At 29.5% G+C, this 13,819-nt stretch overlaps 1 protein-coding gene across 6 annotated transcripts in view; it reads left to right on the top strand.

Moving 5' to 3' along the window:
• Positions 1-13,592, top strand: part of LOC143042830 (proto-oncogene tyrosine-protein kinase Src-like) — a 38,493-nt gene extending 24,901 nt beyond the window's left edge. For all 6 annotated transcript variants that reach the window (XM_076215304.1, XM_076215323.1, XM_076215328.1 and 3 more), the window contains 8 exons: positions 3,542-3,655; positions 4,519-4,622; positions 6,425-6,577; positions 7,071-7,235; positions 7,764-8,023; positions 8,490-8,643; positions 9,023-9,154; positions 10,076-13,592. In XM_076215304.1, the coding sequence (XP_076071419.1) occupies positions 3,542-3,655; positions 4,519-4,622; positions 6,425-6,577; positions 7,071-7,235; positions 7,764-8,023; positions 8,490-8,643; positions 9,023-9,154; positions 10,076-10,284 (1,291 nt within the window). In that variant the 3' untranslated portion in view covers positions 10,285-13,592. The remainder of the gene's footprint in view (positions 1-3,541; positions 3,656-4,518; positions 4,623-6,424; positions 6,578-7,070; positions 7,236-7,763; positions 8,024-8,489; positions 8,644-9,022; positions 9,155-10,075) is intronic.
• Positions 13,593-13,819: the final 227 nt, after the last annotated feature.

Raw genomic sequence — 13,819 nt, forward strand, 5'->3', positions numbered from 1 at the left:
ATGATTTTTAAATAAGTTTAGTTTCAATAACGAACAGGAACTAAAAACATTAGTTTCGTTCATAAAAACTTCCTTGTTGAGATATTCTGTACATTTAAATTATAGTCTACGTTGAATTGTATATCGTTGACCCAGAATGCCTTTAATACTTATATAATCATATTTCTTTAATATAGTTTGAATAAATAATCAATTTTAAAGGACTTAGGAATCAAGACATGATCAAAGATGTTTAACTTTCAAGTCATATTTTGTGTAAAGACTATACATTTGTTCTATTGTTCAATAGTGACTAAGGACAAAAGATGTGACAAATATCATTGAATATAGCCAGTCCTAATTTTAATTACACTTTGAAAAGATATTTTATTTGGTGCAACAGATCAATCGGAAGACATTTAATTTAACGTTTCCCATCTAGGCATCTGATACATGACATTGATAGGGTTGAAAGATTTAGATCTCATTTTCCCTTGGCAAATATATAAATTTGCCACTTTATCGATTTGCCACTTACTGAGGATTTTTGGATAGATTTGCCTCTTTTAATTGTTCACAAGTAATGGGAGAACTTTTCTACCTTTGCTGATAAGATTTTGGACACACTGTTGGCGTGAATCTTGGGCATCATACATTATGTATTATTATTAGAGCAGCACATTATAATGTAAGTTTTACACAAGAGTGCACACGCTGAAATGTCTCACCTTCTTTACTAATCATTGCTATTGTATTGATAGTCCTAAATATAAAGCTTTATCACAACTGTCACATAAACTTAACATAAACCAAGAAAACTAAACATTGACCAATGAACAATGAAAATGAGGTCAAGGTCAGATGAACAATGCCAGGCAGGCATGTACAGCAAGAATTCTTCCATACAACAAATATAGTTGACCTATTGGTGATAGTTTAAGAAAAACAGACCAAAACACAAAATCTTAACACAGAGCAATGAACCGTGAAAATGTGGTCAAGGTCCAATAAAACCTATGCGACTGATATATAGATCATAAAACACTTCCATACACCAAATATAGTTGACCTCTTGCATATAGTATTAGAAAAAAAGACCAAAACTCAAAAAGTTAACGTTGACCACTGAACCATGAAAATGAGGTCAAGGTCCGATTACATCTGCCAGCTAGACATGTACACCTTACAATCATGCCATACACCAAATATAGTAGATCTATTGCATACAGTATAAGAAAAAAGACCAAACCACAAAAACTGAACTATAACCACTGAACCATGAAAATGAGGACAAGGTCAGATGACACCTGCCAGTTGGACATGTACACCTTAAAGTCCTTCCATACACTGAATATTCTAGACCTATTGCTTATAGTAACTGAGATATGGACTTGACCACCAAAACTTAACCTTGTTCACTGATCCATGAAATGAGGTCGGTCGAAGTCAAGTGAAAACTGTCTGTCAGGCATGAGGACCTTGCAAGGTACGCATATACCAAATTACCTATTACTTATAATAAGAGAGAATTTAACATTACAAAAAATCTTAACTTTTTTCAAGTAAGTCACTGAACCATAAAAATGAGGTCAAGGACATTGGACATGTGACTGACTGAAACTTCGTTACATGAGGCATCTATATACAAAGTGGTCAAAGTCGGCACTTAAAGTTAACCAGCATACAAAGTATGAAGCATCCAGGTCTTCAACCTTCTCAAATATAATGCTTTTAAGAAGTTAGCTAACACTGCCAACGCTGCCATAGTCGCTGCTGCCGGATCACTATCCCTATGTCGAGCTTTCTGCAACAAAAGTTGCAGGCTCGACAAAAAATACTGAATCAGGGGACTCATTATCTGTTATAAAATGCCTACAATACATTTGCTGTCCTTTAAATATTCAAACATATATTCAACCAAAACAGACTAAAGAAATACTTGGAGTGGGAAAATAATAAAATCAAACACCTTCTTGTGCTAATTGATAAAGGTATTATAAAATAATGATTTACTTTTTAGACTAGGTCCTCAGTTGACTGATATGGCCATGGGCTAGGCCTCAGGCCAGAAAAACAGGCATTGGTCAAAACTGGACAGATGTCATCATATAATGATACTATGATATTAAGGGACAAACTTTTTAATCCAATGAATGTTGAAAAGTTTACATAGGATTCATGCAATAAACTTTTCAGAATGACAGCATATCATATGGACATGTTTTTGCACCTTTTCTTATTTTGGGAGGTTTTTCATAGCTAAGACTGTGTCATTTCTATGTATGTGGAAGTTTGACAAGGTACTGCCCTACAGTTTCATTGCTATGAAAGAAGTTTTGACAAAAATTCTCGATATCCAACGGTGACATTTAAATGGGCACCTTACATCATACATATTTTTTATCAGAAATGTTTTACTAGTAATATGTTTTCCATTCCAAAGCATGAATTTTGTCATTTGTTCATTTGGAAGTAAAATCTCTCACAAATTGCTTTTAAAATGGAACAATACTTTGACAAAACCACTTCTGGAAATGTACAGTTGCACATTTAAGTCACTTTTATCAAAACCAAAAGGTAGTTACATCAAGTAACTTGATGTATCTTCTTTTACTCTTGGATTGATTTATTGGTGGTGTTTGAAAAAAAAATTGTGAATTTTTATAATACAACAACCTCTGTCTATCTGTCTGTACATACATAATTGACATTATATATTTCTCAGCTTCTGTTTTAGTAATGGTTTATATATTTGGTCTGGAACATTCTATATAAATGGTGGGTTGGACTGAGTAACCCATTTTCAGATCTGTTTGGCAGTTATTTCCAGCTGAAGGATATTTTCTATTTTTATCGTACCAACTTTAAAGTTTCAAACATTTCTTAAATATCTAATGTCTGTGGTGATATACCTTGCACAATATTGTGAGCAAGTTTTTTTTTTTAATTCATGGTTTCACAAGATGCAAATGTCATTGAGTAGTGGTTTTAGCTAACCTTGAAATCACTGATTAAAGAAATTTCACAGCATCCTGAAAATGATACAATACTGTTATTGCCTTATATGTACCCCGGTATACGTATATGTTTTTGTAATGTACTTTATAATGTAATGTTTATGAGAATTAAAACAGAAAATCCTGTTTCTTTTATTTTAAGATATTTAATCCAGTATAAAGTTATTACTTTAAAATGTAAAAGAATATAAAAGGATTCAATAATTATGATACATGTACTTAAGGTCATTAAATGTTCAGTATATACATTTACTGAAACCAGTCAATTCAAATTATGAAGCTATCAAACTTTCAGAAACTTCGGAACAGATTTTCAAAGCTGTAAGTCTTTCTTTAGATAAAATTCAGTCATGTTGATATTTTAATTGAAACTACTGTAACAAAAGTTGATATTTCTCTAATTCCATCTGTTTATTTATGTTGGTTCTGACCAGTTTGATAAGTCTTGATAAACAATGAGTTGATTAAATTTGTTTTGTGAAAAAAAAATCTTTTAAGTAAAAAACATATTTAATAAGTTTTTGAAAATATTTTATTTATTTCAGTGATGCAGATTGGTGGTTTGCTCGACATTCAGATCCTCGATACACTAACAATAAAAATGAAGGATATGTCCCGAGGAATTACGTAGCCAAAGAGGATTCACTCTATGCATATGAGTAAGTATACTACTCTTCTAAATGGAGGCTACTAGTTAGGTTACAGAGAAGAATGAAGCATAGAAATTTATCTGTCTGTAATGTTTTTCAGACACACACACTACAATTAAATGGTCAAATAATTTGAATCACACAAATTGAAAATAACACAGGTTTCTTGTTTTCAAAATAGGTTACTTTTCTGCTATTTATGCAAATTTAGAACTTCCTGAAGGGAGAGAAATGACAGTACATATATGTTATGATCGACTTTATGACTAATCCTTACATTTCTATTTTATATGTTGCATCAATAAATATTATCAATTCTAATATGATATCCTGTTTTCACTTTGGCAATTGTTCTCAACAAACCATACCTAACCCACCCAAACAAATATGCCAATAAAGTCAATTATTGTACAACATAAAATTTCATTTCAAGGGAGACAACACCTGAAAGAAGTTGGCTGTAATGTTTATACATTGTAATGTTGAAATAAAAGTAGGAGTGCAGTAGTTTGGACAAAGAATTTATCACAACATGAAATTGTTATCAAAAATTAAATGCAGTAAATCACAGAGTATTATTTGCAGATATGGAAATTAGATAAGACTTATTATATTGTATTTTTTGTACATTATTCATTGCTATTTTTTTTGTTAGACATTGTGGTGTTTTTGCTGTCAGTTTAAATAATGTACAGACAATACTTACAAATATGAATGATTTTTTGAAATATGATTCAAATTCAATACACAAACAAAATATTAAAAACAGTAAAACATAAAAAGTTTTTCTCCTGTTTGGTTTGATTAACTTAAAAGATTGTGTTTTTCTTCTGTGTGGTTTAATTAACTAAAGATTGTTTTATTTTATTTAGGTGGTTTATGGGAGCCTTCTCAAGAAAAGAAACGGAGAGATTATTACTGAGTAGAGAAAACACTCCCGGATCATACCTTATTAGAGAAAGTGAAACAAGTCCAGGTATTTCTTGTGTACATCATTTTACTGATTGTTTTCAGTAGTGTCAAATCTTGAATCTTCCTCCAATATTTATCAAATTCAAATTTTGCCGGCAAAATACAACATTATATGCTTTCACAGATTGAAAACGTATTTTGAATATACATTTGAACTGTGTGTCAAGTCAAATCTACATTTATAACTAAAAAGAGTGAAAATTTTCTATAAGCTTGAATGCAGACTTTTGACAAGCTTAAAAACAAATGTCCACAGGAAAACTAGTTTGTCTCAATCCCGTAAAATTGGAAAATAAATAAATTCAGAGTAACAAGTTGTGATGGTTGATATCTAACCTTTGGAAGTTTGAATTGTTTTGATACTGCCATCAAATATGGTTTGAGGTCAGCTGTTCTTTTAAGACAATACGCTCTATTATAGAGTTTTTTTCTGAAGAAATAGAACATGTAATCATGCTTACACTAAAACAGCAGAACATGCGAAACAATATCTACCGATACTGATTGCCAATCAAAGGACAACACATCATATTCTGGGCCCTTTTGGTTCCTTTTTTAGTAACAATATGAAGATGCTCTTTAAAGCATTCTTCTAAACAAACATATGGCAACATTTTACTTCAAAATTTGTTCTAACATCAACTTTTTTAGTTCAGAAACGTAATTAGTCACAAAGGGTTTGAAACCAAAACTAAAATTTTGTTGATGAAAATGTTATATAATAAAAGTCCCCAAAACTTAGTTGATAACAGCCTAACTGCTCAGAATGCTGCTTTTTTTAACTGCTGTTAAGATTTAAGATCAGTTAATTTTGAGGAAACTGAGAACTGCAGCAATGGACTGATTTTGATTAATGGCTTCACACCAGTCTGCGGCAATCTTAGCAGTGTAGTCTGACATTCATGTTTACTTTTAAAAGCACATACAAAATAATCAGACAATTGTAATTCAAAAACCTTTATAAAATTTTTAGACAAAATTGGAAGAAAACTTACAGGTCTGTTATTTGTTTTTAATATGGGTTTATTCTTTTTTAAAAAGGGGATAGCCTGTTCTTATTTCAATCTATCTTGGAAAATGCTATATTGTCAGTTGTGGTGCATCTCTTCTTTGCTATGCTTCATAAGCAGGAATGCCAACTTCATCCAATCATATTTTAGCTATATTTTGCTGGAACACAATAATGATGTCCTCATTTGTCTTCCTTTTCTAGGGTAATGGGAGGGGAGATACAACATATTGTTCAATTTGGAGTTGAATTAAGCTTGTCAGAATTGCTGCATTCTTTTATAATTTTCATTTGATATTCAAACTTCATTTAAAGCTATTATTTTCATTAAAAAAATGAAGAATTACATTGGACATTTCAATCTACTGGCATATGAAGGCTTTTAAATAAAAATAAATAGGAAATAAAACATTTATTGATTGACACACAACGTACAAAATTAGCACTAGCTGTAATATGTTAAAACAAGTCTTTAAATCTAAAAAAAAAATCTGTTCATGATAACCAACTTGACAATGTCAAATTTGTGAACTCTTTTTCACACAATGTTGTAAGAAATATAAATACAATATTTTCTCACAGGCATCTAAAGATAACAAATCCACATTTTCACATTACACATACATCAAATGACACTTAAAAAGTTGGGGCTTGCTGGCAAATGATTAACACCACATCGATTAGACTTATAGGAACGAAGAGCTTGCAGAATTTTTGGATATAGTTCGAAGGCACAGGGCATTTCATTCTAAAAATAAAACTAAACTGTATAAGAACAGTAAATATTGATATTTTAGGTAACTATGTATTATCTGTACGTGACAATGACGAAGTTAAAGGACCAACTGTCAAACATTACAAAATCCGTAACATGGATAATAATGGTGGATTTTACATAGCGGCAAGAAGAGTAATGAGCTCACTACCAGAGCTGGTAAATCACTATTCACGTGAGTACTATACAACATTGCTATCTATCAACCAACAAGGCCACCATAATTGACTAAAAACAGAAAATAGGGCTAAAAGTGAATAATTGTCAAATATTTTGAAAGCTACAGAAGATCTGACTAGAGCAAGAAAGATAGGAAGTGAAGATGTACTGCTAATATATCAACCTGTCAAAGGATTCACCATTGGATTTATTTACATCATGTCATGTAATAAGGATTTACTTAAAATTATGACACACAGCGTACAAAATTATGGAAAAAACTCAATCCTAATCATCAAAATTTATAGATCTATACATCATTGCATAGGTTTTTAAGGTTTTTGTCTAGCCTGCGACTTCTGTCGCAGAAATCTTGTAGGCTTTTGTAATAATTTTTTCATTGAGAGCTTTTACACATATTAGAATATGGCATATAAGTGACCTAGGAATAAGTTTTATACCTTTCTGGACTATACTTAATTTCTCTTTCTTTTAAAATCCAATTGCAGAAGGTCCAGACGGTCTGTGTCGTCAGCTTATGGAACCATGTCAGAAACCAAAGCCAGTAATGGATGATTTGTCAAGAGATACCAAAGATGCCTGGGAAATCTCAAGAGATGCTTTAACAATGGATATCAAACTTGGTGCTGGACAATTTGGTGAAGTGTGGAGAGGTATACTCAATCAGTTCATTCCATTTTTAAGCAACAATGAATTATGTTGATTAAATTATGTATATTAAATGCATAGAACAAATCTGATGTAACAAAAAAATGACATTACAAGTGATAGTTTGATTAGGTTATCTTGTATATATGATATGATATGAATCCTGCTTTATAAGAGAACCAGATTTTTAAAATGTTAGCTCAAACAGAACACATGGTAAGGGAGACATGTCAATCAATCAAGAAATATAAATTTAAACTATGAACTGACCAATCTTTAAGAATACTTCGCAATAGAGCATACTTATAAGAAACAACATTAAAAAAAAAATTTTAATCTTAAACTTAGCAAGGAACACTGTGCATGTCTTTGATTGTGTATTTTACTTTTTAGCTGGGTTTTCCACAAGAGGATTCCATCATTCCCAAACTTTCCTTTTAGTCGGTGATTTCGAATACCATATGATGTTATAGAAACTTGAATTGTAAGTTAATATTTGTATTTCTTTATAATGTTTTATTTACTTTTTTAAGGTACATGGAACAAGACAACACCAGTTGCTATAAAAACATTAAAACCAGGAACAATGTCTACTGAAGCTTTCTTAGCTGAAGCATTCATCATGAAGCAATGTAAACATGATAAGTTAGTAAGACTATACGCTGTTTGTTCTGATGGTGAACCTATATATATTGTAACAGAATTAATGTCAAAGGGCAGTCTATTGGAACATCTACGTTCAGATGAAGGACAACAGTTGAAATTCCCACAGTTAGTTGATGTTGCTGCACAGGTAATAATAGTGACACTGATTAAACAAAGAAAAGTAGAATAAGATACAAAGAAAACTGAAAGTTGTTATCTAGAAAGTGTTACATTATCTGTACACAGTGTCTTACACAAGGATCCACAAATTTGTTTTCTCACAATTTCAGTCATTTTGAAAGGATTTAAAAAGTTTTAAAGCCTATATTTCAAATGGTTGCATTTATTCACATTAGATTGATAGCATCAACGAACTTGTATTGACTGTTTCTTCGATATCTTCGAGACTCTTATATTATGTTCTGTGTTAGTTCTAGGTGTAAATATTTTAAGAAATATAAAAGAAAAAAAAAAGAGTAGGATGACTTTTGCATTGTATTGATTGTAATTTTGAAATCTTTTTGAGAAATAAATGTCTGAACCTGGATTAATATTGATAAAGGTTAAACATTGTGATGGTATACATGTATCAGTTATAAACAATTTTTTTACAGATTGCAAGTGGAATGGGTTTCTTAGAGGCCAAGAAGTTTATTCACAGAGATTTAGCTGCTAGAAACATTTTGATTGGTGATAATAATGTAGCTAAAGTAGCTGATTTTGGATTGGCCAAGATTATTGAAGACGATGAATACAACCCAAAACATGGTACTATACTTTAGTTACAATATATATCCAGTCACCAACTTTATTTTCCAGACTAGTACTCATGTATCATGGCCTTTTGTGTTAGTGGCTCTAATTTTTTAAGGCAAAGATTTATATCCTGCAAAAGAACCAATTTGAATCCAATTGAAAAGGAAAAAGTATGAAAAAAAATATAATAATAATTAAAAAGGTGTAGTGTATACTGTAAAGAAGCACATCTTACATTCACATTATGTGCAATTATAATTGATTTCCTGTCATTAAAGTCTTTCTACATAAATCACTCGGAATACTTCATTTTATTTTTTATAATGCAGGTAAACTTTTGTTATAATTAGTTTGTATACATAATATAACCAGGACCTTTAATTTTTCACAGGTTCTAAATTCCCAATAAAATGGACAGCACCAGAAGCAGCATTATATGGAAAGTTTACAATCAAATCAGACATATGGTCTTATGGTATATTGCTGGTAGAACTTGTCACTCATGGACAAATACCATATCCTGGTAAATATAACATCTTGTACAAACAAATACATAATTTGTAACAAAGATTTATTTTGCTTTATTGTAAGGAAATATTAAAATGATTAAATAGAGTTCTAGTTAAAAAATAAAAGGTTTATATATCTCATCTACCTGTAACTTAAAAACGAGTTGGCAGGAAGTTTTTATTCTTAATTTCACAAAAAATAGTTAAAGTTTTTCAAAATAAGTTTAAATACATTGTACTCAATTTCATATATATATCTGTAGATTATATAATAATAATGCGTTTAAATAGGTACTAATTTCAAACAAATACCCTGTAGTTTTACATTTTTACAAGCTATGACTAACTTCAAAAGAAGTCAATTTCTTATGAGGAAATTCATCTCTTCATTCAGGGTCAAATTTGAACTGCAGTTGACAATTCAAAGAAAAAAGTTCAACTTTAAAAAAAAATTGCCTTTATGCCCCAAATATTTATATTAAATACTTTTTATTCCCCACCTACGATAGCAGAGGGGCATTATGTTTTCTGGTCTGTGCGTCCGTTCGTCCGTCTGTTAGTTCATCCATCCGTCTGCCCTACTTCAGGTTAAAGTTTTTGGTCAAGGTAGTTTTTGATGAAGCTGAAGAACAATCAACTTGAAACTTAGTACACATGTTCCTTATGATATGATCTTTCTAATTTTATAGCCAAATTAGACTTTTGACCCCAATTTCATGGTCCATTGAACATGGAAAATGATAATGCGAGTGGGGCATCCGTGTACTTTGGACACATTCTTGTTAATTACATTTTTAAAACAATTATTTTTCTAAAAAAACATGTTGGTATATTCAGGTTACAGGAAAATCTTCTAAATGGAAGTTTTTTTCTGTACTTGATGTTAAACAAACAATCAATCATAAATATCAATCTTTTTTCTTTCTTTTATAAAGGTATGCAAAACCGAGAAGTATTAGAACAGATTGAGAGAGGATACAGACAATCAAAGCCAAACAAGTGTCCTGAGTCTATGTATGACATTATGAAGAAATGTTGGGACAAAGTTCCAGCTAACAGACCAACATTTGAATACTTGTTTAATTTCTTTGATGACTATTTTGTGTCCGCAGAACCAAACTACAAAGAAACAGATGATTATTAGAGATGTTTGTGTTTCAGTGAAATTGGAGAAAAGTGCCAGTTATTAACAGTTTATTTAGAACATTCAAATATCATGACTTATAAGTAGCTTAACTGTTATTGGACATTATTCTACACAAGTTTTATTAGTCCCACATCATAACTGAAAACCTAAAAAATAAAACTACTATGATACAGAGTTATTTTGCAGTTTAAATCTGCATATTTCAGTAATATTCTGATCTTGAATATGTAAATAAATACTTTTGCAGTGCATCTTTAGTGCTATAGAACTATGTCAAAGATTCAATAGAAACTATTACTGTATTCATATGATTTATACTTGATGGGTTTAGAGTGGTCTTAAATGACTGCTTTTCATAGGATTATTGATGACTAAATATGTCCTTTATATACTTAATATCTGCTATTGAACACACTGTGTTTTATACTAAATTTGCTGTTAAGATTATAAGAATTGCAGGTTCAATTCTGACAGCTAACAAATTAAAACAAAACAAAAAAAAGAATTTGAATTGTGTTTTTTTTTTTATGATTTGTCTTAGATTCATTAAATTATGTCTATATTTAAACTGTGATGCTTTTTAACTATGCAACAAATAAAGTATTTGCTTCTGGAAAGTAAAAATGTTTCATTTTGACATAAATGTAGAATTCATTCATTAATCATTCCTTCATTTTTTATATCATTTTTTTTTTTTTGAAATGTTACAATGTTACGATTACCACCTATTGTTTTATATTTTTCTACAAAATATGAAATTAAAAAAAATAATTTTATCTTGGACCAATTTATTAAACATTCCTGTATCTATTTGAAATTTTATCTCCTAATATGAGAGGGGTAAAACTTCAATATTATTAAACATTCCTGTATCTATTTGAAATTTTATCTCCTAAAAGGAGTGGGTAAAACTTCAGTATACAAGCAAGTACAAGAAGACCTCACTATCACTTTAAGATGAACAACACTAATAAAAGCTTTAGGTTTTGTCAAGTGTGTGTATGGATTTTACAAGTGGTCAAGGCAAAAACTAAATATTTTAAATTGAACAAATAACATTAATCCTAAGAATGTAGTTAATACCTAGGCAAAAGTTATAAGATATAAAACTGTTAGGCGTTTGAATGTCTGGGATTTATGTTAAATACTTTCTTCTTTTGTCTACTGATTGAAATAGTTTTATAAAACAGTTTGTAGATTATTAAAGATTTTTATTCCATTTACTTTATATTTATATATATATATATATTTATACATGTGTAAAGATTTTTACATTGTACAAAAGAAAAAGAACAAAAATATTTTATTGAATTATTCATATTGTAATAACTAAGAATTATATTTCTGTATAGCATGCACATTTTCATTTATATTGACATCAAGTTTTTTTATGTAAAACATTTGTATGAAATTAGTTTTGTATGCAATTTTTAAAATTTAGAATATCATACAAATATAAATTCACAAAATGTGCCTTGCCATGTTGTTTATATGTTAAGAATTATTGAAATTTAACCAGAAATGAATAACATTCTCTCCTAAAGATAATTTTATAAGAAGTATATTTGACTTGGGACAATCAATGATTCATTACATGTCATGAAAAAATTACAATTGATTTTTAATGCTCTTTGGTCATTTCTAGAAATATCTAATTAAACACTTTGACCATTCATTTAAATATTAAGATAGACGAACTTAGACATTAAAAAGTTGTTAAAATTGTATTGTCTTTTTAATTTTACAAAAAAGTGGACAAAAAATAACCGAATATTAGAATAAACATTGAATGTGTTTTATAACATCTTCTTCAATTTGTCTTTTCATATAAATGATTACAAACTCTCATTCATTTTTATTCTGCTCTTTAAAAACATAATCAAATTGCTTTTAAAGAGATCATAATTATATGTAAAGTATGCTAACTGGTTTGACAGATGACTATGAAGTTAGAGGTTTAATGAGGGTCCATCATAGATCTGGACTTAAATTAAGTTTATAAAAGTTATAATCTTATTACATTGTAAACTTAAAGGTATTGAATAAAATGTAAATAATAACTATAGATTTACTGTTTGTACATTCCATTGATTTTTCATCATGAAATTCTTTTGTAGCTTTGTTTATGACAGGACCAATAAATAAACTATCAAAATACAAATTTTCCTGTACTTATTTCATTCAAATTAATCATAGTAAGTCAAGGGAATAAGATCAAGGAATAGCATTAAGGTTACTTCTATTTTGGAACTGCTGAATTGTATTATTATACGCAAATGATTATGGTAATTTAAAAACAAATTATGTTTTGTTGAAAACATTAAATTTACCTGGGTTATATCCATTGAAAATTTTTGGCCATACATTTTACCAAAACTTTTGATGATCTGAAGATCAATTAAGATAATAAAGCTAAATCAAAAGATCAAGTTAGGTGACAACATATTTTTCCTGAGCGCAATAATAACTACTGGTAACATTTTTTCTCTACTCTTGATTTAATTTGGTGTCAAATCAGAAACAAATTTTCTGTAAAAAAAATACTATAATTGTTGAAGGACTTTCTAAGTTATGTTTTTTAGGCTGATTGGAAATCTAAGATAATAACCAATGTTTGATAAAATACACTGAATAAATGTAAAATTTAAGTTAAAGACTTTAACAAATTTATTCCATGTCTTAGTGTTTCTCAATTATTTGTTTTGATGAAAACCAAGCTGAAAAGTGAACTATGAAATTAGTGATTCTTAATTAAAGATGTTATTTGTTTCCATAATGGTACCAACAAATTTAAATAATTGCATGGTATACTTTGTAAAGTTTGGCATGTGCCACATTTTATAGCATGTTCTTGTATAGGGGTTTGATAATAAATATTATTTATATTGCCTTAAAAGGTTTTTTTTTACAAAGCCAAGAGTATAATACAATACAAAAAATAATGCTTTTGCATTCAAATGAAAATGTCATTAATGTTGTTATCAAAAGAATTGGCGGCAAATGAAAGTGGTAAAATGATTTTAAATCATAGCAGAGCATCTTTAAGTGATCCTTGTTTTCTAATGTACATTCCAACTTTGTTTATTACCTTCTAATGTAAGATTTTGTACAAAAGTACATCCAACTTTGTTTATTACCTTCTAATGTAAGACTTAGTACATGCTCAAGACTATTGTTTGTTATTCATCTTCATTAACTGCTTGTTAACTTGATATACTACACTATATTTGTCTATAATAAAGTATTATAATTTTCATGGTTATTTGTAATATTTGCCTTTAATAAATAAAGAAATCATCATTGTTTGACATTTTATTTTATCAGAGACAAAAGATACCAAAGGGACATTCTAATTAAAAAACCAAAGGGACATTTAAATTGGTAAATTGAAAATGAACTGACAAAACCATGGCTAACAAAGAATAAGACCAACAGAAAAACTAGTTCACAAAACACAACATAGAGAACTAAAGACTGAGCAACATCACAGTGTGGGAACGGAACTGTACGGTTTTCTAATAATTTGGTCATT

Source organism: Mytilus galloprovincialis, chromosome 1, assembly GCF_965363235.1.
Source record: "Mytilus galloprovincialis chromosome 1, xbMytGall1.hap1.1, whole genome shotgun sequence".
NCBI classification, from domain to species: domain Eukaryota; kingdom Metazoa; phylum Mollusca; class Bivalvia; order Mytilida; family Mytilidae; genus Mytilus; species Mytilus galloprovincialis.